General features: G+C 35.4%; 1 protein-coding gene across 4 annotated transcripts in view; it reads right to left on the bottom strand.

Moving 5' to 3' along the window:
• Positions 1-14,257: 14,257 nt before the first annotated feature.
• Positions 14,258-25,331, bottom strand: part of AKAP6 (A-kinase anchoring protein 6) — a 258,458-nt gene continuing 247,384 nt past the window's right edge. For 3 of the 4 annotated variants that reach the window (XM_038139050.1, XM_038139052.1, XM_038139051.1), the window contains 2 exons: positions 20,186-23,652; positions 14,258-15,211 (listed from right to left, as the gene is read on the bottom strand). In XM_038139050.1, coding sequence (XP_037994978.1) covers positions 20,227-23,652 — 3,426 coding nt within the window. In that variant the 3' untranslated portion in view covers positions 14,258-15,211; positions 20,186-20,226. The remainder of the gene's footprint in view (positions 15,212-20,185; positions 23,653-25,331) is intronic. The other variant, XM_038139053.1, reaches the window with a different exon arrangement.

Here is a 25,331-nt window from a genome sequence, read left to right as displayed (position 1 = left end):
AATATCTTTGTGATAAGAGCACTCCTCGAATATGGGAAAAAGTTTAAATTATTCTGCTTCAGCAGACTTGAATCTTCATTTTCAACTGTTTGGCTCATGTTGCAACCACAAGACTGCAAGGATTTTGGAAAGGAAATCCTTGTTAGTCCTGTCTTTTGAATAATTTAATATTCACAAGGACAAAGACTGTGAATGTAGCTCCGCATCAGTTAAGACACCTGTTGGACTGGACATAGTACAAAAGACCTGGGTTTAAATCCTCAGTCTTTTTCATTAAGAGTTCAATGAAAACAGATACTTCCCCCTGGATTTTAAAGATGAACTTTCAGCTCCTAGAGAATTTGAAACAAAAACACCTTGAACATTCAACTCCATGCATATTCTAACTACAGCATCAACATCACCCAGTATCAAGTGCTGACTTAGAAATTTGAATGGCACCAGTGCCTGTGGGGACGATGCCCATTCTTTCTGTTTTCTGAGTATTTCCTGTAAATATAGACCATATATAAATTGTTATTATCAATGACTTTGTTTATATGCAGTCAGGATATTATCTATGGTATCATATACAATTGTCAGAACAAGCTGGCCTTATAGTTGCACTCCTTGTATCATATTATGCTTTTACTTTTGTTGGAGTGTGTTATAATAAATACCAGAAGCAGCACTGATTCTTTGCATGAAGTCTGTATTTCTTGGGCAACATATTTACTTTTATCCCACTGCAAGACATTCATTCCAACAACAGTAACTCCTTCTGGGTGCAGAGTAACCAATTATATTGAATTTTTGAAATTAATTACTTTTTAGAGAGTAATGTATGATTAGAAAGCTAATGTAAGATGTAAGCTCTGTATTTAAAAAACTACTGTTGCACCTAAAAACCCAAACCAACTTGAGTACTTCCTTTCTCCAAAGGAAATAATTAAAAGTTAAATCAGAGAAGCGTGGTAAGTTATGCAATTAATTATTGGAAGAGCATCTGGATCTTGAAAGATTTAGCAAGCACAAGGAAATAGTTGCAGGATCTTCATTAGGTTTGATACATTTTGCATAACTTTTTTGCTGTTAAATGAATCATTGCTATTTGTCACGCAGATATTTCTGAAGTAATTAAACTACAACATAGCCTGGCTTGGTCCATGATATACATCTATAATACTATTTCAGAGGTCAAACTCTGTGATAGTCTTGATTATTTTTGATTTATGTCAAGGCAGATGCCTGGTTTTTATAAGTGTTCTCCACATCTCTGCTGAGTTGGTAAAAACATGCTGAGCACAATGAGCTAGGTCATGCCTGCTCTTTAAAATGTGTTTTGCAGAAGATTTAAGAGAAGAAAAAAAGTGGACCAAGTATAGAATTTTGTACTCATTCCTGGAAGCATGGTCCATATCACAGTCAGTTTGTATTACAGTAGTATTGAGCTATATATTGAATTTTGCTTGAAACTCCATTGCTACAATGAAGGATGATCTTTAGTTTCAAAAGCACAGAAAGAGTGAAAGAGAACTGAGGAGGTAGAGCCACAAGCCATATTATCTGTGAAAGTTATATTTAATATAGGCCTTGATAATTAAAAGTTTTCTGAGAGCTCTGAACAACATTCAGATCATCAGATTTAATTACTTTGGGGCGCCTAAATTAGGTGTTTCAAGTTTGGGAGCCTAAATTCAATCTACATGACCTAATTTGAAATCTGTCATTTAAATGGGAGCGATCAGAATTTCTGAAATACAACTCTCATGTTTCAAGACTCAAATATGGCTTAAGATCCCCAGTTTTGAGACCTACATTCAGTTATTTTGCACTAGATCATGATGTTCTTTCTTTTAGAACTGCAGAGAATGTGGAGGGACCCAACAGCATCTACAGCAGCACTACAGGGGCATTTCTCTATTCAGATCTTGTTTTTGTAAGAATGGATTCATTTCTGTTGTTTTTCCCCCTGTTCCCTTGAAGTGAAACAAGAGGGTATTTTTGAAGGTTTTTATGGCATTAGAGGCGTACTGTGAAGTTCTAAAACTTCTTAGAAGATACCTATCTAAGAAGAGGGGGGAAAAGGCTCTTTTGTCAGTCTTGATAATAAACACTGTATCTTCAAGCTTTTAGCAGGAATTGTAAACAGTGAGGGGAATAGTTGCTGTTGACAGGAAGAAGTAGGGCATAATTTTTAGACAAGGCAAGGATTAATAGAATTAAGGAATTGTGGCAATTAAAAGATTGAGGACATTAACACTCAATATCTTTTTTTTAAACAAGGCAGAAAGTTGTGTCTTAGCTATAAAATATCTTATACATCATAACTGTCATTTTTAACTTGTTGATAGAGATTCTTGTTCATAGAAAATAAATCAGAAAGTTTCTAACTATCAGAAAACAATGTTTTGAACAAGACCAGAAATGGAATAAAGTAGTGACAGTTTAGTCCCATTAAAGATAATGTTTTACTCTCTTCAGAAGAACATTATCTTATGTGAATAAATTCAAGAACAAATTGCAATACCTCTAAAGATCTTCTCAATTCCTAGGTTACCCTTGCAACCTGGAAGTTGCCTCTTGAATTTTAGTTATGAAAAGCACCTTTGAAAAGCTGCTCAGTGGGCTTACAGGGACAACCAGCCTACCCTTCCCACATTTAGGGATTCTTAAGGGCTCCTCCCAAACTTGAGAGGCAACTTGAGCCTGTTTACTTTATAAGGCACGCAAAGTTTTCCATTGAATAAAATTTTGGCTTAAAGCTTGTTCTAACTGCAAAATTCTGTGTTAGCCATGGGAATAAGCACGAGGTATTTGTCTGCTTAGATTTCAATAATTTATCCTCTGAGGCACCCAATGGACAGCAAGTTTAGCCAAGTAGTTTGAGGGAATGTTTAAACAGAACTTTTCCACGTGTTAAACAAACATTGATGACTGACAGTAAAACATAAGTTAAAGTCATAAGAAAAATAATCATAGAACCCATTCCTATGATAGAGAGCTTTCCAAAGGTACATGAAATTCCATTTGAAGCTAAAAAAATGTAGCCCATTACTGTCAGAATGTCTTCTCTTTTCTTAGCCTTAGATATTATTTGACTTGCCACATTTTTAAACACTATTTTTGCATAGCTGTGAAGTGCTTGGCCATAGCCTGAGCTTCCCACTATGGGGAAGTTTATCAAGTGACATCTCTATTGTTAACTACTCTGTCAAGATGGGAGTATTTGAAAATGTAATTAATAGCTGTTTTTTGTGGTAACTTTGGCAGTTTTGCCCTGTATTTCCAGACAATTGCTTTGAAACATATTTCTTAGTCACCTCTGCTTAGAACTTCTCTTTCCCTTCTCCTTGATTTTTAAAAATGAGGTCAAACTTGAATTTTAGGTCACAGTGGAGAAGTACAAAAATCAGTAACTGCTTCACACTGTGCCCCATAATAACCACTTCATTTATACACCATCTTGATATTTTATCAAAGAGCTGAGAAGGAATGAGTTTCATACTAACTTGATATTTTAAAAAGGCGTATCATTTTGATTGACAAATAATTCATCTTATCAATATATGATAACCTGAAGACTTCCGTGTTATGTTAAATCAAAACTTTATCATTTCAAGTTCAAGACCTTAACATTCTAGAACTAGAATAGTTTTTGGATATGTTATGCCTGGTTCTAAGAGGAATCAAAGCAGTTTAAACTCAGCTAAGATACTTCTAAAAATTGCTTTACTACCACAGCAGTGTCTTCAGAACTCTGAGTACCTATTAAGTGTCTGTTTTCATGCAATATTTTGTATTTGTACCCTGGTGAAGTGGGCCCTGCCAGCCAAGGCAGGAATATGCATGGCTTTGCAACCTGCCAGTCCCCTGCAATGTTCCAGCACCCAGATTGAAGTTGTTTACGAGAACCAGAAATTAAATCGGGTTAGTTCATTTCAAGCAAGAGTCAATAAAAAAACAGAGGGCAGCTCAAAATGAAAACCAGAAACAGTTTGGTCCTTTCTAGAATCTCACACACTCATGGGTAAAGCTCCTAGGTGCGACAGCCACACTGGTACTAAAGACAGAAACAGGGGAGGTAGTAAAAGAAGCAAACAAGGACTCCAAATCCTAACCCAAATTCAGATCCAGGTTCTAAGAAGGGCCTCAAAATGTAAAATTATAGGCACTTGAAATTGTCCTTTTAATTTCTGTATTCAATTATTATGCTTTCACTGGCTCTTATGAAAAAGAAAGAGAGGCATAACTGAGGCTGGAAGACTAGCAGAGAAGAGATGAGGAAAGCACAGTCCCGTTCTCTTTGTTGCACCACTTTGCTATAGAAAACTCTCACTGCTTCTTTTGCAAACTTGAGAGAGGTCAAAAAAGAAGAACAAATGTGACCCCTAGAAAATAATCTCTTTCATCCCTCTTGCTCTGCTAAGGATACACTTCTTGTCTTGCAAATGGAGCCGTTTGACAATCATTGCTCTCAGTGTCTGGTTAAGCTTCATCTTTGGTTCTAACAACTAGTGCACTTTTGACCTCCCTGTGCTGTCGTAGACATACAGTGGCAAAAAAGGTCAAGGAAGAACTTTTCCACAAAGATTATAGTCTGGCAAACCTTTTCCTCTGGGCAGCCTTAGAACATGGATATTGGCCTTATTGGACTGATTTTAAGGAAATTCAAGGTTGGTGCAGTGTAAGCAAAGACTGTCTCTCTTCTACTGTTGCTGTGGAGCCCCACACTGAGACACACTTTTCTTTACACTTTCCTCCATGTATTTATGGTCAGCTTTCTGTGCCTTTCAAAGGGAGGGGAATAAGAGTTTTTTGTTCTCTGCAAAAATATGGGCTTGTCTAGCCATGGTGAGAGCAAAGAGGCTAGTAATGACTGGGATAGGAAAAGTAAGTGCACTTTTTGGAATTACTAAATTATTCAGCTGCCCAGAATTTATATACAAGCACTAGAAATACACAGAGTATTAAATATGAAAAGAATTTAAAGCTTCTGTTTTTACACTAATAAAAACTAAGCCTTTCAGAAATGTCTTATATAAATACTCTTAACTCGTAGGTTTTAAAACAAGTTAATAGTGCAATAACTATTTCATTTTTGTCTTAAAAAATATTAAAGGCTTAGTCTTGCACAAGTGGCCAGGAATTGAAATCAAGGCACTAGTCTATCATCTAATGTAGGAGAATTATTGGAAAGATATAACTAAAGATCTTTTCCTGTAATTGTTTCTTTTCTTTTTTTCAAGTTTATATTCTAATACACATGGTGTGCTACAAATGAACTTGGTCTCTGTCATTAGCCAGTACTAAAGGGCACTTTGTCATGTGTTATTACACTGTGCATTTAGCAGCTTGAATTGTGAAAAGGATCTAAATTCTGTAAAATCTAGTGTTGGCAGCAATGATCACGAATTGCAATGCAAATTAAAATATATAGCTAGTTAATGTATTATATAATTGATACATTTCTTTAGAATGCAGGAATTCATATTTCCTTTTTCCAAAATATTTACAACAGTAGAAAGTAAAGACTTAATTATGAAATAAATGGTTTTAAACCTTCTATTTCTAACTGAACCTTGAAACAGATTTCTATGTCTAGAATGAGATAATAAACAATAGTAAGCAATATGCAATACTATAGCAAGCTTGCCATTCTTAAAATGCTAGAATGCTACTTAGCCAGAAGTATTGACTGATGATGAAGTATAGTCTGAATGAAACTACTTTAGAATGAGGAAATCACTATGCCTTTTTAAAACAGACAAAGATTTGTGCTAAGCAAAGGTACTGCAATACTTCTCTCAGTCATTTGCCACACTTCAAACAGGTGCTGACCACCTGATTCTTTAGGCAGATTCATCCCACTTCATTAGCACTTTTATGAGTTCATATCAGTTTGTTCTGGTTTTCACCTAGGTAATGGAAAATTATCTTGCATAAAGACTGGCTATTTATGGGGCCACTGTGGTGTGTTTTACATTATAACAATACTGCCTTTCTAATTAACTGTATCTTAGTCTCATCCAGTTTCTCATATTGTATCTTGTGTCACCAGTTATTTATTTATATACTGCTTTGCCCTGATGTATAGAAGACCTCACTATCCAGCTTTCACTTTCCAACATGGCAGAAGAAGGAATACTCAATGATCTTTTCCCCCTTTCACTCTAACCATGTTCTCTGTGTAGAGAACAGAATTTCCTAATATGCAAAACAAACCATGAGAGTCCGTAGCCTGCTTTATGGTGCAGGCATTACTAGTAGATGAAGCAGCGAGAGCTCCTTTTTCAGAACCACTGCTTAGGGATCCTGGTGTAGGAACAGCTTGGCTTCTGTTCACTAAGATTGTCACAATGAAATTACACTTATGGACTTCAGACCTATCTTTAAAAGTGGATGGGCACAAATGAAAGAACTTTATAATATGGAGGTTTGCTTCTTTTTAAAATTTGGCTGATGAGAAACATAATTTGTTTATTTGAGAGAAGGAGTACAGAGGAAGTTTTGGGGGTTATTTGGTTTTACCTTTTAATAACAAACAGATATTCTCCCAAAACTACAGTATTCTTACCTCTAGTGCAAGGCAAAAATAACAATATAGTCACAAGAGAAGGACTGGGGATAATTACTGAAATGAGATGTTCATTTGAATGTTTTGGCGTGTTGTCTCATTGTTAATGAAGCATAAGGTAAGGACATTTTCATCCAAACTGATGTTTCAGCAAATAATAGTGTAAATATGGTATATTTACTGAGTAGTTTTTAGATTAAAGTATATAATTTAGACATTGCAACAGTTCTTTTAGCAGCCCACACCTACCTTGAGAAATGTTTTCCTTTGTTGGGCAGAAGCCACACCAAATCACTCTACTCCATGTGCTGGCTTACATACATCACTTATAAAATTCTACTTTCCAAAGAACTGATCTGTGATTTCATTCTTTCCTAATAAAGACTGTCAGCTGCCATTCACCAGGGTGTCTGGGAAGTTTCTCTCACATTTTTAAGCCTTTGTTTTCCAGCTCAACACACTTATTCAGTGCTGAAAGTCAAGATTGTCCCCAGAGGCCCATTTTTCCACAGCACCAGATCTATGTGTTTGTTGCAGACACTAAATAACTGCAGTTCTAATACCTCTAAAAATGTCATGTCAAAAATTCTTTTTAGAAGAGCTGGATGAAATCTCAGCTCCTGTTCACAGAAGCCAGGGTTCAGCTGCAGATCTGTTTTGATGAAATCTCAGCCTCTGTTCACAGGTGCCAGTTGCAGAAGGTGAGACAGGGCACACCAAGATTGTTCTGGCAGTGCAAGAGTGACAGGAAGTATGTTCCTGAAATGTTTTGTCTTTGCATAAACTTCATGAGTATACAATAAAAAATAATTATTGGAATGTAGATTTCTAAAATTAACATAAACTTTCATCATATCATCATTTTACTTTTTTGAAGCATAAGACATACTTGGAGGTATATTTCCTTAGTGTGTTTACTGTCACAGTTAGAATCAGTAAAGACAAATACTGTTGATCATGATTGAAAAAACATAAAAAAATAATTTTAGTGTATACCATATTGTAAAAAAAACCACTTGAATCTTTGTGCGAGGATATATAAGTTGGCTTGCTGTTGAAACCATATAGGTTTTTTCCAGTTGCACGCAAAACATAGTTTCTCTCCAGGCTCATTTAAAGACTCATGAAGTAAAAGCCCTGGTAAAGAATTGTCTTCAATGAAAAAAAACAAAAGCATATTATTGCATAAAACTTTCAAAGTACCATGAAAGTCTAAGAAAAATATAAGTATTATTATTGGTGTATCACCTCAAACATGTTGTTGCAAATGTCATTATATAAGATGAGTTTGAAAACAGTTTTCCATTTTGTACTTTATTTGACAAGGTGATTCATTGTGTAGAGCAGTTTAGGATGTCAGTCCCCGTGGAAAGGATTGAGTTGTACTGACGTGCTCATAAGCATTCCTCCATCAAAGTATGTGATTAAAGAAGGGGTATTCTTCTGAAATATTGTTACCCAACTGGCCTGAAATATGAGTGTTTTGTTTATTGAAATATAATTTATCACAGTCGACTCCATCTAACTAAACATGTATATGTTAAATGCAACATATGAAAAACTTATATGTGGTTATAATTATCCACAAAATCATATTTGTGATAAGTTTTTGTGCTGCAACACAATGGCTTGTCAAGGAATTAAAATAATTTGGTTCTGACACTGCATCTTCATTTTCAACAGTGGAATGATGAGTAAGGAAAAGATACCCAGACATTTTCTATGCATTTTATATGTGCCTTGAGTGTGTCGTTAGCTCATTTTCAATTGCCTCGGAGAAAGACAGAAATTTTCCATCTTACTTTAGACATTTTTGCATTGAATTTGGGAAATTTCCCCTGTCCTTTTAGCAGACAACAGATTTCATCATGGAGAATTGAGTCTGCTCTCCACTGTCATTCATGTGGACTAACCTCCTCTTTTGGCACAGCTGCCCATTCTATATTTACACTCCTTTACAATCTCACTAAGCTATTTGACTCAATAATTAATGACAAAATGAAATTCCATAGATTAATTCTGTATCATGTGAGGGCGTATAGTGTCTCCTTCCAACATGTCTAAATTCACTATCAGTCTATTTCCATGAGTGACTTATTATGTAGCTAGGAGAAGAAGAAAGACAGATTTTTCTTAACCAAATCATTAATTATTTTGAATGCTATCAAGTCTATTCTGTTACAAAATGCTATCAAATACTTATATACTACAGGCATAACTCAACTTTCCTTCTCACTCTCCCTCCATTCTTCTTTTCCTTTCCTTTCCTTTCCTTTCCTTTCCTTTCCTTTCCTTTCCTTTCCTTTCCTTTCCTTTCCTTTCCTTTCCTTTCCTTTCCTTTCCTTTCCTTTCCTTTCCTTTCCTTTCCTTTCCTTTCCTTTCCTTTCCTTTTCCTTTTCCTTTTCCTTTTCCTTTTCCTTTCCCCTTTTCTTCTCACATATTTTATTTCTACACTGGCAACATTTACATTTCCAGATGCAGTATATGATATGGCTAAGGACTAAGCTGCTGATATACTTGCTGCCTTTGTCTTCCAATCTTACTGTGGCCATAAAGAGTGGTGAGTGGCACAAAAATACGTACTAACAAGTTACAATTTGACTTTTCTCACAGCTGACAATAATTACTAAGAACACATCCCTACCCCTCCAAAGAAATCACATAGATTCCCCACCCCCTCTGAGAAGAATCCTCCTCTTCAACACCCTGTGTTTAATGCAATCAAATGTTAATTAACTGACAATGGTACACCTGATTGATATGCTTGGCATAACTGAACAGCAGATTCAGAAAAATGAGTATTCATGAATAGTATCACTTTACACTTTCAATAACAAGTCTAGCAATAGAGATAAATCTCTTTCAAAACAGTGTATGCTCCTATTATTCTACAAATACTTTAACCAAAGCTAGTTCCCATCAGCCATCCTTGAAGCTCCACCTCCTCCTCTGCCTCTCTCTTCTTTTTCTTTTATCAGCCAGCATGACATTTGCCGATCTGAATCCTCCCTCCAGTCTACTTGGCACAGCTTCAGCATCATGCATCTCCAGTAATATTTGTACTCTAAAATTACTGAGTTACACAATTCTAACTTCATGTTTTAACTTAGCTGATTCCTCCACTCTCCAGAAATAAAATAATACTGCTTGCCATTGCAAAGGAAATTCCATTTTTAAAGCACTGAAGCACTTAGAATTCCTCCTGCCAGCCACTTTCTCTTCACTCCAAGCCACTACGGCTCTGGTGCCACTTGCCCACCTTTTAAAGCATTACCTTTAAATCGTCTATTACAAATTTAATTTGTACAAATTAATTACAAACTTCATTTAATTTCTGAGCTGTGCAAGAAGAAAAGGTATGAGTGGAGAAATGTTCAGCTTGGAGGAGAAGGGGATAAGACGTAGGAATATATACAATGAGCAGCAGCAGGTATGAAAAACATTTAGGTAGTCATTTAAGGCAAACTCCTTACAGAGGAAGCTTTCTTTAGTAGTCATATTAATAGTGGAAAATTGAGGGTTATGTGCATGAAAAGCTTTTTAAAGGCTTTGCATCCACAAAATATGGCCAAAAGCAGCACTCGTTGGCTCAGCTGGCAAAGACAGCAACCCAACAGAACGATGATGTCAGGATTTTTTGATTCATGCAACCATTTCAACCATTGAAATGGCATTTCCATAACCTCTTAAGATTTTGAAAAGCCCTACTTTGAGGTAAGTAAAGCAAAAACTGTAGAGATTTGTCTAACATCAGTGTGTCAGGATAAATAATAATTAGTTAATAGATGTATAACAATGCTACTCAACTTGGAATATTCTTGATTAAACTACTGGCAGGGACTACTAGGATTTATAGAATGATTGCTTTTTTGTCTTCTTTTTCTTTTATAATTTTTTGTCTGCCATTGTGTATTATTGAAAATCTGCATGCTAAAGTTTCTTTTTAAAGCTTGTTAGAGGCAGATGTTTCTCAGCCCAAATTTGGTCCACTTCCTTATGAAGAAACAACAAAACTCATGGCCTCCAAAGTGAATTCTATGTTCAGGTTTTTTATTCAAGAGCTACAGAGCAGAAATTCAGGTATATATGCACTACAGCCTGTATGAGAAATTGACATACCATCTTGCCTAAGGGCACGTTATTTTCAGTACTACTTATCTCCCCATGAAAAAAATAAAATATATTGAATATATGGTTGATGTTCACTAGAAGTTCTTCCTAAGTCTGATTTTTTTTTCATTCTGTACATGAAGTGCATCAAGAATGGTTTGTCTTTTTCACTATTTCTTGAAGTCTTGTCAAATATGCCTTTCCCTGTCACTCTAATAATGTTTGGAAAATGCTACAACTAGATCCTAGCTGTGTTCAAAACACCCTTACACTAATTGCAAGAAAGAAAAATTTTTATAATATTTAATGTGTTTTAAAAAATATTTTCCCTTCCACTTCCAGAATGTCACAGAGGCATGGACTCAACATAAGGCAAAGGTAAAAAATATTTACTTATCTGTTCTTTTCATATCATATTTAATTTAATTTTAATCATTGTGCAACTCTGTAATTCTTGTAATTTTTATTAACTAGTTTAATATTTGTAATCTAAAATTACTGATTTATACAAATCTAAATTTAGTTTTAACTTAGCTTATTTCTCCACTCACCAGAAATAAAGTAATACTGCTTTCTAGTGCAAAGGAAATCCCATTTTTTAAAGCACTGAAGCACTTAGAATTCCCCTAGTACACAGACTTAAGTGATGCCAAGTTCACTTATGGCATAGTCCCTAACACATTTCTAATAGCAGAGATGAACATGTATTTACTGAGCAAACAGTGGTCATATGGAAAATATAAGCTTTTCAGGTTGGTAGAAAAGGCATGAAAGACAGGGCAACTCTGAAAAATCAGACACACAGCACTGAAGGCAATAGATCAGATGTCATTTGTTGGCCAAAACCTCTCTCAAAGTGATGCTATTATTAGGAATAAGTTTGTTACAACTTGTCAGTGGAGGAGATTGACTTGCCTAAGAACTTGACATCCCTGTTAATCCTCTTGAGCCAAGTACAGTCTGGCCTAAACATTAATAACCCCTTTTCTATGCACAATAGCACAGAAAAATTTACAACATTGTTCCCAGTGTCTTCTGGCCAAATAAAAAAAGGACCCAAAAAAAACAAAAGCAGACATCTTAGCAGATACATGTTACTCAAAATATGTTGTTTTCATCAACATAGGGGAATTGCAATGAAATGCTAAAATATGTGGTGTGGAAGGCTATGTCCTCTGTGCTTCCTGTTACCAAGGAGGAAGGTCAAGATGTCTAAATGACAGCAACTCTGTGAGTTTATTGCAAAACAAACAGGAACAATTTGAGAATATTTTCATGTGTTTGCATGCTGATGTGTACACATGTATGCAATGAACAGCACAAACAAGTGTAAGAACATGGAGACACCACCTGACTTTCTTACCAGTACAGTGGTACAGATGCACTGTATCAATAAAAATCTTTTAACTTACCTTGGGAAAAATGCAAACCATTAAGTAAGATAAGACTGGGGACATGGCTTAGAAGGCTATCCATATTTAAACTAATGTGATTGAAAAATATATTTTAAACTGTAGTCCCAGGCATGTATTTTAGCACTAGTGTTAGTGTGCACTCCCTTTGCTTAGAGCTGGAGAGCTCTGGCTCTCTGTGGGAGAAATGTGAAGCAGGCAGGAAAAGGAGATTCATGTGTCAGGGCCATTGCTGTCAAATAGCCTCCTCACACATTGCAGATGTTGTTCAAGCATGAGCCAGGGAGTGTGTGGAATAAAAAGAAGCCTGTGGAACTTCAGTAGGGAATAATTCTGCAGAAAGCTTGCAGCATTCCTCTCTGCCACAAAAGAATTTCACCAGCAGGAATGAGTTCTATACAGGACTCCCAGCATGGGCTGATCTTAAGTTACTCTTGGTATATTAACATTAGTTTTACACCATACCAATATTTTCCTTTAGGAAATTGCAAGAAGTTCCAGCACATTATGGCCATAAGCATGACTTACGCTAAGAGAGGAAACAGTCCTGTGGAATATATGTATCAGTGTTTCATTAGAAATCAATTTTTATTGACAACAAAGTCAATTCTGAGAATAAAAATTGTAAAAGGGTAAATTTTCTAGCCAAAAAAAGCCTAAAAAGGGTAACTTTATCTCATGAGACCAAATAATATAGATTTAGGATTACTAGTCAAATTAAAATGTTCCAATCTCTCAGAGAGGAGCCACAGAAATTTGAGTTGTGACCATATAGTATTCCAGATATTGTATGATGAATATGTGGTTTATTGATTTGACAAGTAATACTGTTTTCCCCCAGGAAAAAAAGTGAATTTGTGGCAAATGGCCTAATAGAATGGTACAAGTAATTGATGGAGTTATGCACAGTCTGTTGGGTGAGATGACAGATCTGAAAAGTCTCTGAATTATTAGTTCGCCTGTTGTCACAGTGCAAGGTATGACCACAGTCAAAGAAGGTTTAAAAAAATATATAGCATAAACCAGAAAATAATAGGGAGAAAAGAAGAATAATTATTAACTCAATTCCTCTGTCAAGACCATTTAAAAAATCATGGTTGAGATAGCTCATAAATAAACATAATTGTCACCTCAAAAAATTTCCTAAAATTAGGAGTTATACTTTGAATTTATATATATATATATATATAATCTTTAAAATATAATAAAGTGGTCTTCAGCTATATAATTATACATTTAAGGTAATTATTAGTTAACTTGTAAGACTTATATTTGATAAAAGATATGCATGTGCAAAATCTCTGCAGATTCAAAAGGTTCACACAATAAATACTTCTTATTTCTACTTACAGATAAGCATTGTTACTGCTGCCCTACAAACCTCATAGCTTGCCTAAGACTACACTGTGGAAATTTAAATCAAGAGACAAATAATTTCCCTTTTGCAGTAACAGGAAGCTGTTAATACTTTGGAAAACATGAGATTGTTCTTAAATATCTGTTCCTTCAGTGTTGTATGAATATAGCTTCTGGTCAGTGTAGCTTCTCTCTGCTTAAAGCTAAGCTTGTCAAACTGATGTCCATGTTTTAAAGGAGGAATGCTGAAGCTTTTTGTAAAAAACGTTTAAATCATTGGAAATATAATGATTACAGGTGGCATCAGAGGGCACTGCTTATCTTAAATTTCCCGACATTCCTTCCCAATAGTGTTTTTAGGAGATGAATGCCATGTTTGCAGAGTTAACTTGTAATGCTGGCTGGTTGGCTTTTTTCGGCCATTCGATATTGTTTTAGCAAAAGATAAAAGTACTTAAAATGTACAATCTAAGTCATCAAAACAGCCAACTGCTGGAGTGTCTAGATAGAGCTCGTTCAATACGATTATGTAAATGAATGAAATTTTAAGAATTGGACAACAAACTGCTGCTGATAAACAATGAAAAGATCTGCTATAAAATATTATATGAGATACTAAATATTTGTGTCTACTTGTTTGGCCCAAAAGACCTACAGAACCTTTAATGAAAAAGTGCTTTACCTGTGAGTCAGATAATACAAATCTTCACCAGTTAAAGAGTCACACATCTCTAAGGAATATTTGCAAAGAAAACCATATTCTTTGGAATTTTTGTAAAGCATTCTGTGCTTGGAACGCAGGTAAAACAGATCAACAATTCTGTTTTTTTTCCCCAATAAACTATGTTTATTGTGCCAATTCTAATTACCATGCAATCTAATGATTTTAAGGCTTATAATTTCCACATCACTGGACATCACAAACATGAAAGCATTTTATACTGTCATTATACATCAATGTTTGCAGTTGGTTATACATATATACAGAAATTATTCACACATCTTAACCTTGCTATTTCCTCCTTTCAAACCAACATAATTTTACTGTGAAAGCAGCTTTTTAATAAATGGTATAAGAAATACAGCAAGGCACACATTTTTTAAAAACTTTTTTTCTCATTACCACCTCAAGAAGCATAAAAACCCAAAATGTTATACTTAATTCAGTAGAATGTCAACAGTTTCTAATATACAACACTATGTAGTTGTTTCTTGAAGTGTTGCATAGATTAAATTTTTAAATTAAATAAATAAAATGCCATGTATTTAAATTGCTTAACTTTTAGATGCATTGAATCAGGAGGACCAATGACTTCTTTTTGCTGCAATCCAACAAAATAGTCACTTTAAAAGCAAAATAGTTTCAATAAACTTATGCATTATACAGATAAATATTAAATTTGATACATAAAATAGAAGATTACTGACAGGTACAATTCTGAAAAGATGAACCAGAATGACTGTGAATTCTATAGTACTTTAAAGAACAGAACCAGTGGTAAGTAGTACAGAAGCATCCAATTTAGGAAGGGGAGGTCATTAGAGGTAGCTTGGGAGAGGAATCCATATGAAGGCAAATGGCCTTGCTACAAAACAAAGTGATCACTGCAACAGGACTAGCATATGCAGCCTGACCACAAAGCCAACATGGACAAACCACATTTGGAAAAAAAAAATTATCTTGGGAGTCAGTTTAATGAAGGGCAGTGATACAATGGAATTGGAGGTCATCCCAGGGTTTACAGGATGAACCTGCACCTGAATTGCAGCCAAGTTTCTAAAAGGAAACAGAAAAGTAATAGTAGGTTACAGAAAATGAAGTTTTATTTGCAAAACATAGGTCTTCCAGAACAATAATAGATAGCCAATAAATGGTCACATGCCAGAGTCTTTAATGCAGAAGCATACAGTAGGCAAAAAATTACTTTTAACAGCCTGAGGTACAAGTTATTATGAAAAAATGAATTGATGTAGAAAAGTCACTGTTTTTCATAAAGACTTTGCTTCTAAAGAAACAAGGGTGTTCGTCACATTGGACATTTTCCCTGGATCTTGTCCTCATCTTTACCTGTGAACTTACCTCCAGCACACAGAAGTGCACCAACCAATGAAAACATGCAAATTTTCAGAAGTCAAGCAACAAAAAGATCTATCCAACAATTATTTTAATATTTGTGCAAACATATATAGTGAGACTTCAATGGAGAAGAGGAAAAGACTGTCACAGAAGTGGTCTGTGAATAGAATTGTCAGTATCATCACTGCATTTTTAAATTGTAACTATTTAGACACTTCTAGTACCAGAATGAGTTAAATTTGCCTACTATAGAATTATCCAGCTCAGAGTTTATGGTTAAGCTATTCAGCAAAGAGCATGGGCTTATGATGAGAATTATGAAGAAATAACTGTCAGAATACAGCTCAAAGATTAGTGTGAAGTACATCTCATAGGCATTTCCTAGGAGGCACTCCAGACATGCATTATGTGCCTTCCAAGTTAAGCAGGAATATCTGGATTTATCCAGTTACCATCTCCTTTGATCTTCTTTGTTGTAACTGACCACATCCTTCCCCATTTATACAAGAAATACTCTTTCTTGAAAATATTGAAAAGCTCAACCGCCTGTTTAGATATTAATGAAGAACTGATCTGAATAAAGCAGCAGATTGTATCAAAAGGTTTCTACAATTCTGGCATGAGTAAGAAAAGTCTCACTGATGGATTTTTCAAAAATGATGTAATTCATAGATTTCAATATAAGATTCTCTGTTTACTTAGCTTTTTTAAAGTCAGGTACTGTAAGGAGCTAAAAAGTTCAACTACTTTAAACTCTATAAAGAAACTTTATAATATTTACTTCCCTATAAAAATCTCTAGGAAAAAAAAATAGGCAAAGATTTAGATTATTATTGTAGTTCCAGTCTCTAAAAGTAAATTATTATATACTAACTATTATGTAAACTTGGGTTTTTTTCTCCTGTAGGAAATAAATAACTAACAGTCCTTTGCATCCAGGTATCATCTTTTATCTGTGGATCTCAAAATACTTTTACATAAATAAGCTATTCTTCACAGGTCTCACTAATCATTATTCTCATTATTTTGTTGCTAAAAAAAAATGAGACAAGGAAGGAAAAAGTCATACAAAAAATATCTATTGCTGAGCAGAAAATAACAGTCAGGCGCTTTGAGCACTAGTGCTGGGTTTCTCCTGGTGATAGTAAGTGGCAGAATATTCTATCTAATATTGCAGCACTGTCAGATAAAATAAATTTAGTTTTCTTAAATGCAAGTAAATTATTTTTTCCCTAAATAAAGTTAAAACTTAAATTTAAAATACAGAAGTAAAGAAATAGCTTTTGGATTTACTTGTAAGAACTAACAGATCACACTCAGAATCTAAGGCATTCTCTAGAAAAGGCTTTGGGTAGAACACATAAATGTCCTGAATGTACTGATCTCTATGCATATTGAATTTGTTACTAAAAGCTCTCATCCCATTGGTGAGTCATGGGTCACAGTGGCAGCAGAAGATCACATGATCTCATGTACACATAGATCTTTCAAGGTGACCCTTAATTGAGAAATAAAATCAGTACAGCTTTATGAGCACCTCTGTTGAAGAACTCTGTGTCAGCTCATGTGAAGGAGTAGTCAGTGCTGTCGGAGATATTTTTGAGTCTGCCCATAGAATTAAATACTAAATATTCTAAATATTAGTATTTAGTAAATACTAAAACAGTACAAAATCAACCTACATTTGAAATCATGTCTTTGCCAGCTTTGAATTCTCAGTATGCTTTTAAGGTACACATATAGTATATATTTTTTTTCCAAGTATTGCAGCTACACATGGAATTACACATTTAAATGAGCTTACAGCACAGGTGCTTCAGGAAAAATAATGGTGTTTGCCATTTATCTTTCAAATTAAATAATGTGTTTTTAAATAGTAACTTTTTTCATAATACACTTATGGGAACAACATTTATCTGTCACATTTTAAAAGATGTATTAGTAATAAATGTAAATTACCTTTGGAAAATCAGTAATTAGCCTCATCAAAAAATAAACAATCTGCCACCAAAAAGATAATCTTTAGCATAGTTAAGTATAATAACTGTTATTTGAATAAGTTAACAAATTAGGATAGATTGCTTCTGTAATTCATTCCCCATAGCATGAGAGATGAAGTTAAAGCATCAAGCTTGTGAATGGGGGAAGGGAGCTCAGACTTTAGTGAAACCAAACCTAGCAGCTCATATTTTCATTTTTGGTGTGTCAGAGATAAACTACATGTATTCTAGAACTTTACTTCTGGGAATAATACAGTACATAGTTTCCATGGAAGTAATGCTATATGTACAAGTTAAGAACCAGTGTATCTTCCTACATATAAAAAGTGGGAATGTAGAGTGAAGGGCTTTGTTCTCTTAAAGTAATTTGTCAGCCCCTGGGCAAAAGTGGAAGCTATAACATAACCCTATTAAGTTGTTGTATCCAGATTCTGAATTATATTTTATTGCATTGTGGGACATTTATTATTAAACCTATCCTCTATGTCCAATCTTAGACCTCACACAAACTGCATATTTTCATTTCCAGTCTTATGGGAAAAAAACACCTAGCTACCATGCAAATAATTATTAAGTTCTGAAGAGTGAGGTAAGTTTATGCAGTATTTTGAGATCCTCAGAGCAAAAGTACTAATAAATTGAAAAGACATGTCATTATCAGTGAAAGAATGAGAACAAGGATAAAATCACACTCACTACAGCAAGTATTCTTCCTCAAAACAATATTATAAAAATGAGTGATAAAAATGAGAAAACTAGTAAAACAATAACTTGGAAAGCTTATGTTTACATCAGTTTCAGTTGACAATCTCAGACTTTTGTCATCATCTCAGTTTCCAAATAGAGACTTCTATATACACATAATCAATTTAATTTAATTCTAGAATACATAGAATTATCTATGAATTTTGTAATTCATAGCTGATTTCCACTGCTCCTCCAGTTGTTTGGATGTGTCCAAGTATTAACCTAATTGGCAATCAGCAGGTCATGATAGCCTATTTCAAAGCCATTCCAGACATATCCTCTTTGCTATGACGGTTCCAAGATAAAGCATTAGTCAAACAGAGATGCGTTGAGATAGCAGCAAGCTGTAGGCTATTGCTGTCATAACCTAAAGGCTTTGCTAGAAATATATATGTGAATGCGGGAATGCTGGGTAAACCACCAATAAATGGAAAGCCCAAAGCTTAGAAATATAACATAACAAAATCAAAAACGAGGAAGTTAGATCTTTAAGGGCAGCAAACAAATCTATTTTGTATAAATCAGATGTGATCCTCTGCTACAGCTACATAGTTTGCCATAGGAGAGTACTAATGTTTTCCATGGGCAGTGATTAATAACAGCCTTTTCTCCTGCCAATATCTTGGAATCATAGCTTAACTTAGGTTGAAAGGAAACTTGAACATCAATTGGTCCAACCTCCTGTTAAAAGGAAGGCTGTTTTCAAAGGTAGAAAAGATTATTCAGGGCCACATCCACTTGAATTTTGAAACAAATCTCCACAGGTGGAGATTCAAGAACTCCTCAAGGATATCTGTCCCATGCTTAGCCTTGTGTTTTATTGTAAATTCCCTTGCTACAGCTTCTGGCAAGCAGTGGCATTTGGAATTGGATTGGCATTTGGAGTTGCTGTTCTGGCTGTGATCTGCTGGAGGAGTGTTTCCAAAGATTAATGGCATTTGATAGAGCTGTGCTGGCTTTTGGGTCACCAAACTAGTGAGACTCAAAACAGCAGTGCTGAATGCTAGGAACTGATCCAAAGGTTGCTCTGTAGATCCTCTTTCATTATTAAATGTGCAGCTATTGTTGAATGTTTATGTGAGGTCAGAAATTCCAGATCTGAACCACTTTCAAAAATTGGTAGAGATCAGGACCACCTTTTTGCCTTAGGTTCCATCATCTTATTCATGTTTTAAAATGCTTACCACAAAAAAGAACCAAAGGTTGCAGTACTGCTGGGTACTGGATAGTCATCAGTTTCCATCTCCATTACCCTCACATTATATACTTTCATGATGTTGTAAAGATTTGTTGTTTTGGAAACCTCAGCTTTTGGCCTAATGCTATGTTGTAATAATTCAGTACTTAATAATGGCTTACTGAATTAAAATCATGGTAAACTGGCATCAGGAGATGACTTACTATCTCTCTGTTCTCCAGTCTGTTTAGCCATTCTCCATGGCTTGTCTAGAAATATCATAGAACTCCAACTCACTAGTCAAACAAACTAGTTCTTGTAGAACTGGAAGTTCAGTTTTATCAAGTGCTTTTGAACCCCTCCTAAGACCAGATGCCTGCAGAGAAAGGCATCAATGATCAGGGATGGTTTCTGGTTTCCTCAGCTGAGGAGGGAATGGAGGCTGATATATTATGTTGAAAGAATTCCCAGGTTCTGCAAGATAGCAGACTTGTTCCAGAAGGGAGCAGCTCCAGTCAGTGCAAAGCCAAAGGGCAAAAAGCAATTTGTATTCACTGCATTTGTTGACTAGTGGCATGTAAACTGGAGTTATAGTGTAATCAAAACAAATGACATAGCACTATCAGGAAACAGAAGCCCTGGCTGATGATTCATCTCTTTTCATTGTACAAAAAAAAAAAAAAAAAAAAGTTTAAAAAAAAAGTAAAAAAAAAAAAAAAGTGCAACTTGTAGAGTACATAGAGTACATACCTGTTTTTAGAATAATCTATGTGCCTGGAGAGGGTTACATTCTATCTGTGCATATTTATATGTCTTTCCTTATGAAGTTTCAGGAGATTTTCTTCACAAGTAAGAGTTTTTCTGTTCTGATGTAAACTATCCTTTTTCTGTGACTGGCCAGGCTTTATCTGAAACTCTGTAGCTGAAGCCTCTTCAGAAGCGGCAACACATCCTTTTTTATCTTCTGTTCCCGGTGATTTTCCTGCACTACTCTTTTTAGTGCTAACCTCTGGAGAATTCTTTTCCAAACTTTCATTTCGTCCATCTGAAAACAGCAAATCATCATCAGCATTTTTTGAATTACTTGATGTACATTTTTTGTTAGTTTTTGGAGTATTTTTATCATTGTCATCCCCACATAAGAAAGATAAATCCCTACCTTCAGAAGAAGTTTTAAATTCTAATGACTCTGGAGTCACTTCACCTAGTGACTCTGCAGATGTTTCAGAAATAGGGTTAGAAATAGGTTGCTGCTGCTCAGCTTGTGCTTCAGAAGAACCATTAGAAACAGGCTGTTGCTGCTGCTCAACCCGTTCTTCCTCAGGACAGGCTTCAAAGAAGCATTCAATATCTTCTCTCTCATCTGTGAAGTCCAGTGGCACAGGAGTGCTGCTCTTTTCCTCTATGTATTTGATTACCTCTCCACAGTCACTATCATGAGAAGAAAGTGAAAGATAAGAATAGAAGTCCCCTTTTCTTAGCTGGATGGGTCTGTGAGAGTGTTCTAACACTTTTTCCTTGATCTGTGCTAATGAAGCTGGAGCAGATGACTCACATTCAGGTTGTGACTTACTTTTCAAAGCTGTTGATGCCATGTCTATTATCTCCCTCACAAAATTGTGTACTGAGCCATCTTCCATGTTTTTTTTATCAAAATCAGCAGATTCACAGTTACAGCACAAATCAAAACCATTGGCTGATGAGTTGCATTCTGCTTCACTGGATTTCAAGGCTGCACAGCAATCAGGAAATTTTTCAGTAGCGTTTATTCTGTGTTGTTGACCACTAGGTAAGGATGGCTGTAAAGCTGTATCTTGTATGCCTACGGAATTAATTTCTGAGGAAGATTCAAGGCAAGGCTTTTTTGCAGGAGAGGAAGCAACAGAGTGATGATCAGACTGAAGATGACTTTGACATTCTCTTGGAGGGTTCCGGGATCCAGCTGAGGAAAGAACAGTCTCCTTGCCATCCATATGTGAATCATCTGAACTGTCTGTAAATGCTTCACAGACACCACACTCATTTTCAGCTTCTCTGACATCAAGTGATGCATGAGTTTTAGGGGTTGCTGAGACACTAACAAGACCTTCCTTTTGACTGGCAAGAGTATTTTCAACATTGCCATTCTCCATATCATCCACAAGCTGATCCTTCACAACCTGAGAGATGTCTTTCATTGGGTGACTCTTTGTCCCTTTTTCATGATCACATGGTATATTCTTACTATTGCCATTATTTTCTGATATTTTCTGCACTGAACCATTCAATAGTGTTTCAATGCTTAAAGTATCAGTGGCTTTTGATGTCTCATTACTAACTTCTTTACTGTGCTGAATTTCATCACTGGGGTTACTTTTTCTTTTCTCCCTTGTCAAGGAAAATTTTGGTCTAATCCAGGTTTGGAGCTCGTTTTTTATATAATCAAGTCCTGAAATTAAATTGCATTCTTCATAAATATCCTCATCAGTTGCTATACTAGAGTCGTCATCTTCATCTTTGATACCTAGCTCTTCCTCAGTTAAGGTAAGGGTGGAACTTGAAAGCAAATCACTGTCATCTTCATCATCAGTACAAGCAGAAGTGCAGGAGACATTAACAATCATGCTGACATTGACATCACTCTCATCAGCTACAGATCTATTAAGATGTTTTCTAAATGATGCATTTGAATCTGGTATTTTATTTCTGTGTAGTACAATGTCTTCAGAGCAGAGAGAAAGATCCTCGCTGCTGCTGAGTTCAGTGAGAGAAGCTGCTGAATCTTCATTGATTGAAGATGCAATATCTAGAGACAGCTGCCCAGTAAAAGACATTTTTTGAGAGCTACTTTGGAGTGTCATATCAGAGATGCTGCGCTTTATTTTTTGATCTGAAGGACTCTGGATATTCTCTAAGCGATTCAGAAGATCTAATGTCCTTTTACTGAGCTCTCCAACAGAATCACTGCTTGCACTTATGTCTCCAGAGCCATGATGACTGAAAAGATCTTCATTGCTTTTGTAGGAAGTCAGCCAGCTCTCCAAAGAGGCACTTCGCTGAAGACCATCTCCACTTTTAAAAATACCTGAGCTGAACAAATCACCTACTACTGACAGAGATTCTAAAGAAGAACTATGAGATACAGAGGAAACCTGCCTTGTATTCTCTGTAACAGGTAATTTTTTTACAGTTTCTGCAGATTTACCAGAATTGGGATCTGATTCTCCACAGATACTTGCCAGAGTATGATCATGAATAAACCCATCTGGTTGTGACTCTCCAGACTTATGCTCAGATTTACCAGGTATTTTGTCAAAACAGAAGTCATGAAACAAACTATCCTCTGTATGTGTTTTTTCAATCTGCGATTGTTTCATTATCACTGGTAATTTTAATTTGGAGCCTTGAAGATAAGAGTAATCATAAAATGTAAACACATCATGTTTTCCTTGCAATTCTTCTGGACAACCAGAGTTAGACATAGTAATGCTGTCCAAAACCTCATCATTTTCACTTCCACAGCATCCAGAAGGAGCCAACTGGAAATCATCTGAAAGACTAGTATGATCTTCTTCATCTTGCTTTAGTTTTGGTTTTATTACATTATCAACTTGGATTTCCACGTGCCCAATTTCAGGATTGCTCTGACTGCTTTCAATATCATTTAGCAAAAAAATTTCTGAATTATTTGTAGTTTCTGTATCACATTCACTCACTATCCCACTCTCACTCTCAGAATGTCTGCTTATGTTCCCACTCTGATACATGCAGTTATATGGTTTTGCCAATGTGGTACCTCCTATAAGATCTGGCAGGGATTTGGTAGATGAAAATGATGAATCTTTACTGAGACTTTTGTTTAAAATGTTAGACTGCATTACATTGGAGAGTCTGGATGTTTTTTTCAAAAAAGGCATATGTTTTTTTTCTGATAGTTCAATATTATGAAGACTATAGACCTGATAGATGTGAGGATTTGGAGGGGAAGTAATGTTGGGACAATAAAGAGGAATTCCATGATTACTGATACTTTCATCCTCATTCACATCATTATCACCACATTCTTCTGAAGCAGGTTTCTGGTTTAGATCATCCTTGTTGAGCTCCTGATCAGGATCACTTAAGTCTTCATGAATACTGATGAGCTTATTACTTATGTCAGTTTCATCCCATTCTAGTGCATCTTCACTTGGACCATTTAGATCCATCAAACTAGGATCAATAACATTTAGAGGCTCCTGTAAAAGAAAAAGTCAAAGATTAAAAATATTTACAGCTGTACTTTAAATGTGCTCCCACTAAAATTATGTAAGTTAATGGAAGTAAAGTGCATTTTTGGAACAATGATCACTAATAGGCATTTAATTTTGTTACGCCTTGTGTGCTATTAAAATGATCAATTAAAATGAAACCAATTACATTTTCAAAGATTTCTTAGACTTCTTTGTTTCTTATTATTTGCTGTCAAAATATAATACAGAAATTTTACTTTACTATATATTAATTGTAGTTACTGACTTTATTATATAATAAGTTTTAACTTGGAATCACAACAGGAGTGTGTTAGTGAAAAATATGCAATTACGTTGGATATATGAAAAACTTTCTTAGCCTGCTTACATTTAAAATAGTTAAGATGTAAAGGATTTATGAAAGGATTTTTGAAATGTTTATAACAAACTCCTGTGTAGTCAGCCTTAAAACAACAGATCACAAGTCTTGAAGAATTTTTCCTAGAATTTGCATTTATTCTTTACTTGATAATAAAGGCAGTACAAATGACCAGTAAGTAAGACTAATGAATGTTGATACATTCAGCTGAAAGATCACGTACTACATGAGTTTTAAATAATGTCTGCTCTGGTACCTTTCTATGAAAAAGGACTGATAAATAAGTGTGAGAAACTTAATTTTCTTTTTAAAATATCTGTAACTTTCCAGTAATATTTGTTATTATGACTCAGAACATATGATAACAAGAATTGTTCGTTCTAGAAACGTGTGGAAGAGGAAGAACACCTTGACAACTTTTCTCACTCAGATGTGATTTGTCAAGTGGCCAACAGTACCAAACCACTTTAAGCCCTTGAAAATAAGACTGAAATGGTCCCTGATTTGGGGACTGAGTAGCACAAATTAATTTCACTTTATTTTTCTATTTCCTGAGAGGCCTCCATATTAGAGAAGGTTTTGCTTTTACAAGGAGTCTTGTAATAGAACTGTTGACTAATGTAGAATTGTTTAGTTTAAATCATCTGAACAGCTGAACAGTGATCACTGTATCCAGAAACACAAACACTTCTTCCAAGAAACCTTTCAACTCTGATCTTCTGCTTTCTCCAATTTTCTTTGAGCAAATGTTGGTTTTAAAATACAGCATTGATATGATGCCAAACAGCAAGAGCAAATCCCAGCAAATATAAAGCAGATAAAATGAAGCTGTAGTCCAATGAAGTGCAGTTCTGCACAACTTAGTTCTGACTTAGATTCATCAAGACACAGCCAAGGCTAAATGTGCAGGGAAAGGCACGTACTTCTGACTTCAATTCTCAGCTGGAAGCTCTCTTTGAAGTAGGAACTAAAGCTTCACAGCCTTTTTGTGAGCTCCATAGTTAGGACACAGATTTGGGCTGGGACATTTTGCCAGACTAGGCATAAGAGATATAAACCAAGCTATTCTCTCAGGAGAAGCCCCACCTACATGCTCTTCTCAAAAGAAGATTTCTTGTCCTGTGTCATTTTGCATAAAACAAATATTAATTTGGTCATAGATAGATGAGGAGAATTTTGTCCTGCAGTGCTGTGTTTGGCATGCTTAACCAGCAAGAGACACAGACACCGATAGTGCCAAATCTCCGCTCCAGTGCCTATTTAATTATGGATATAGGTGGCATTGTTTCTGTGCAAGAAACAAGGC

Source organism: Motacilla alba, chromosome 5 (genome assembly GCF_015832195.1).
Source record: "Motacilla alba alba isolate MOTALB_02 chromosome 5, Motacilla_alba_V1.0_pri, whole genome shotgun sequence".
In the NCBI taxonomy this organism is placed as follows: Eukaryota; Metazoa; Chordata; class Aves; order Passeriformes; family Motacillidae; genus Motacilla; species Motacilla alba.
The sequence above is the reverse complement of the archived record's forward strand: the minus strand, read 5'-3'. Positions and strand labels throughout refer to the sequence as shown.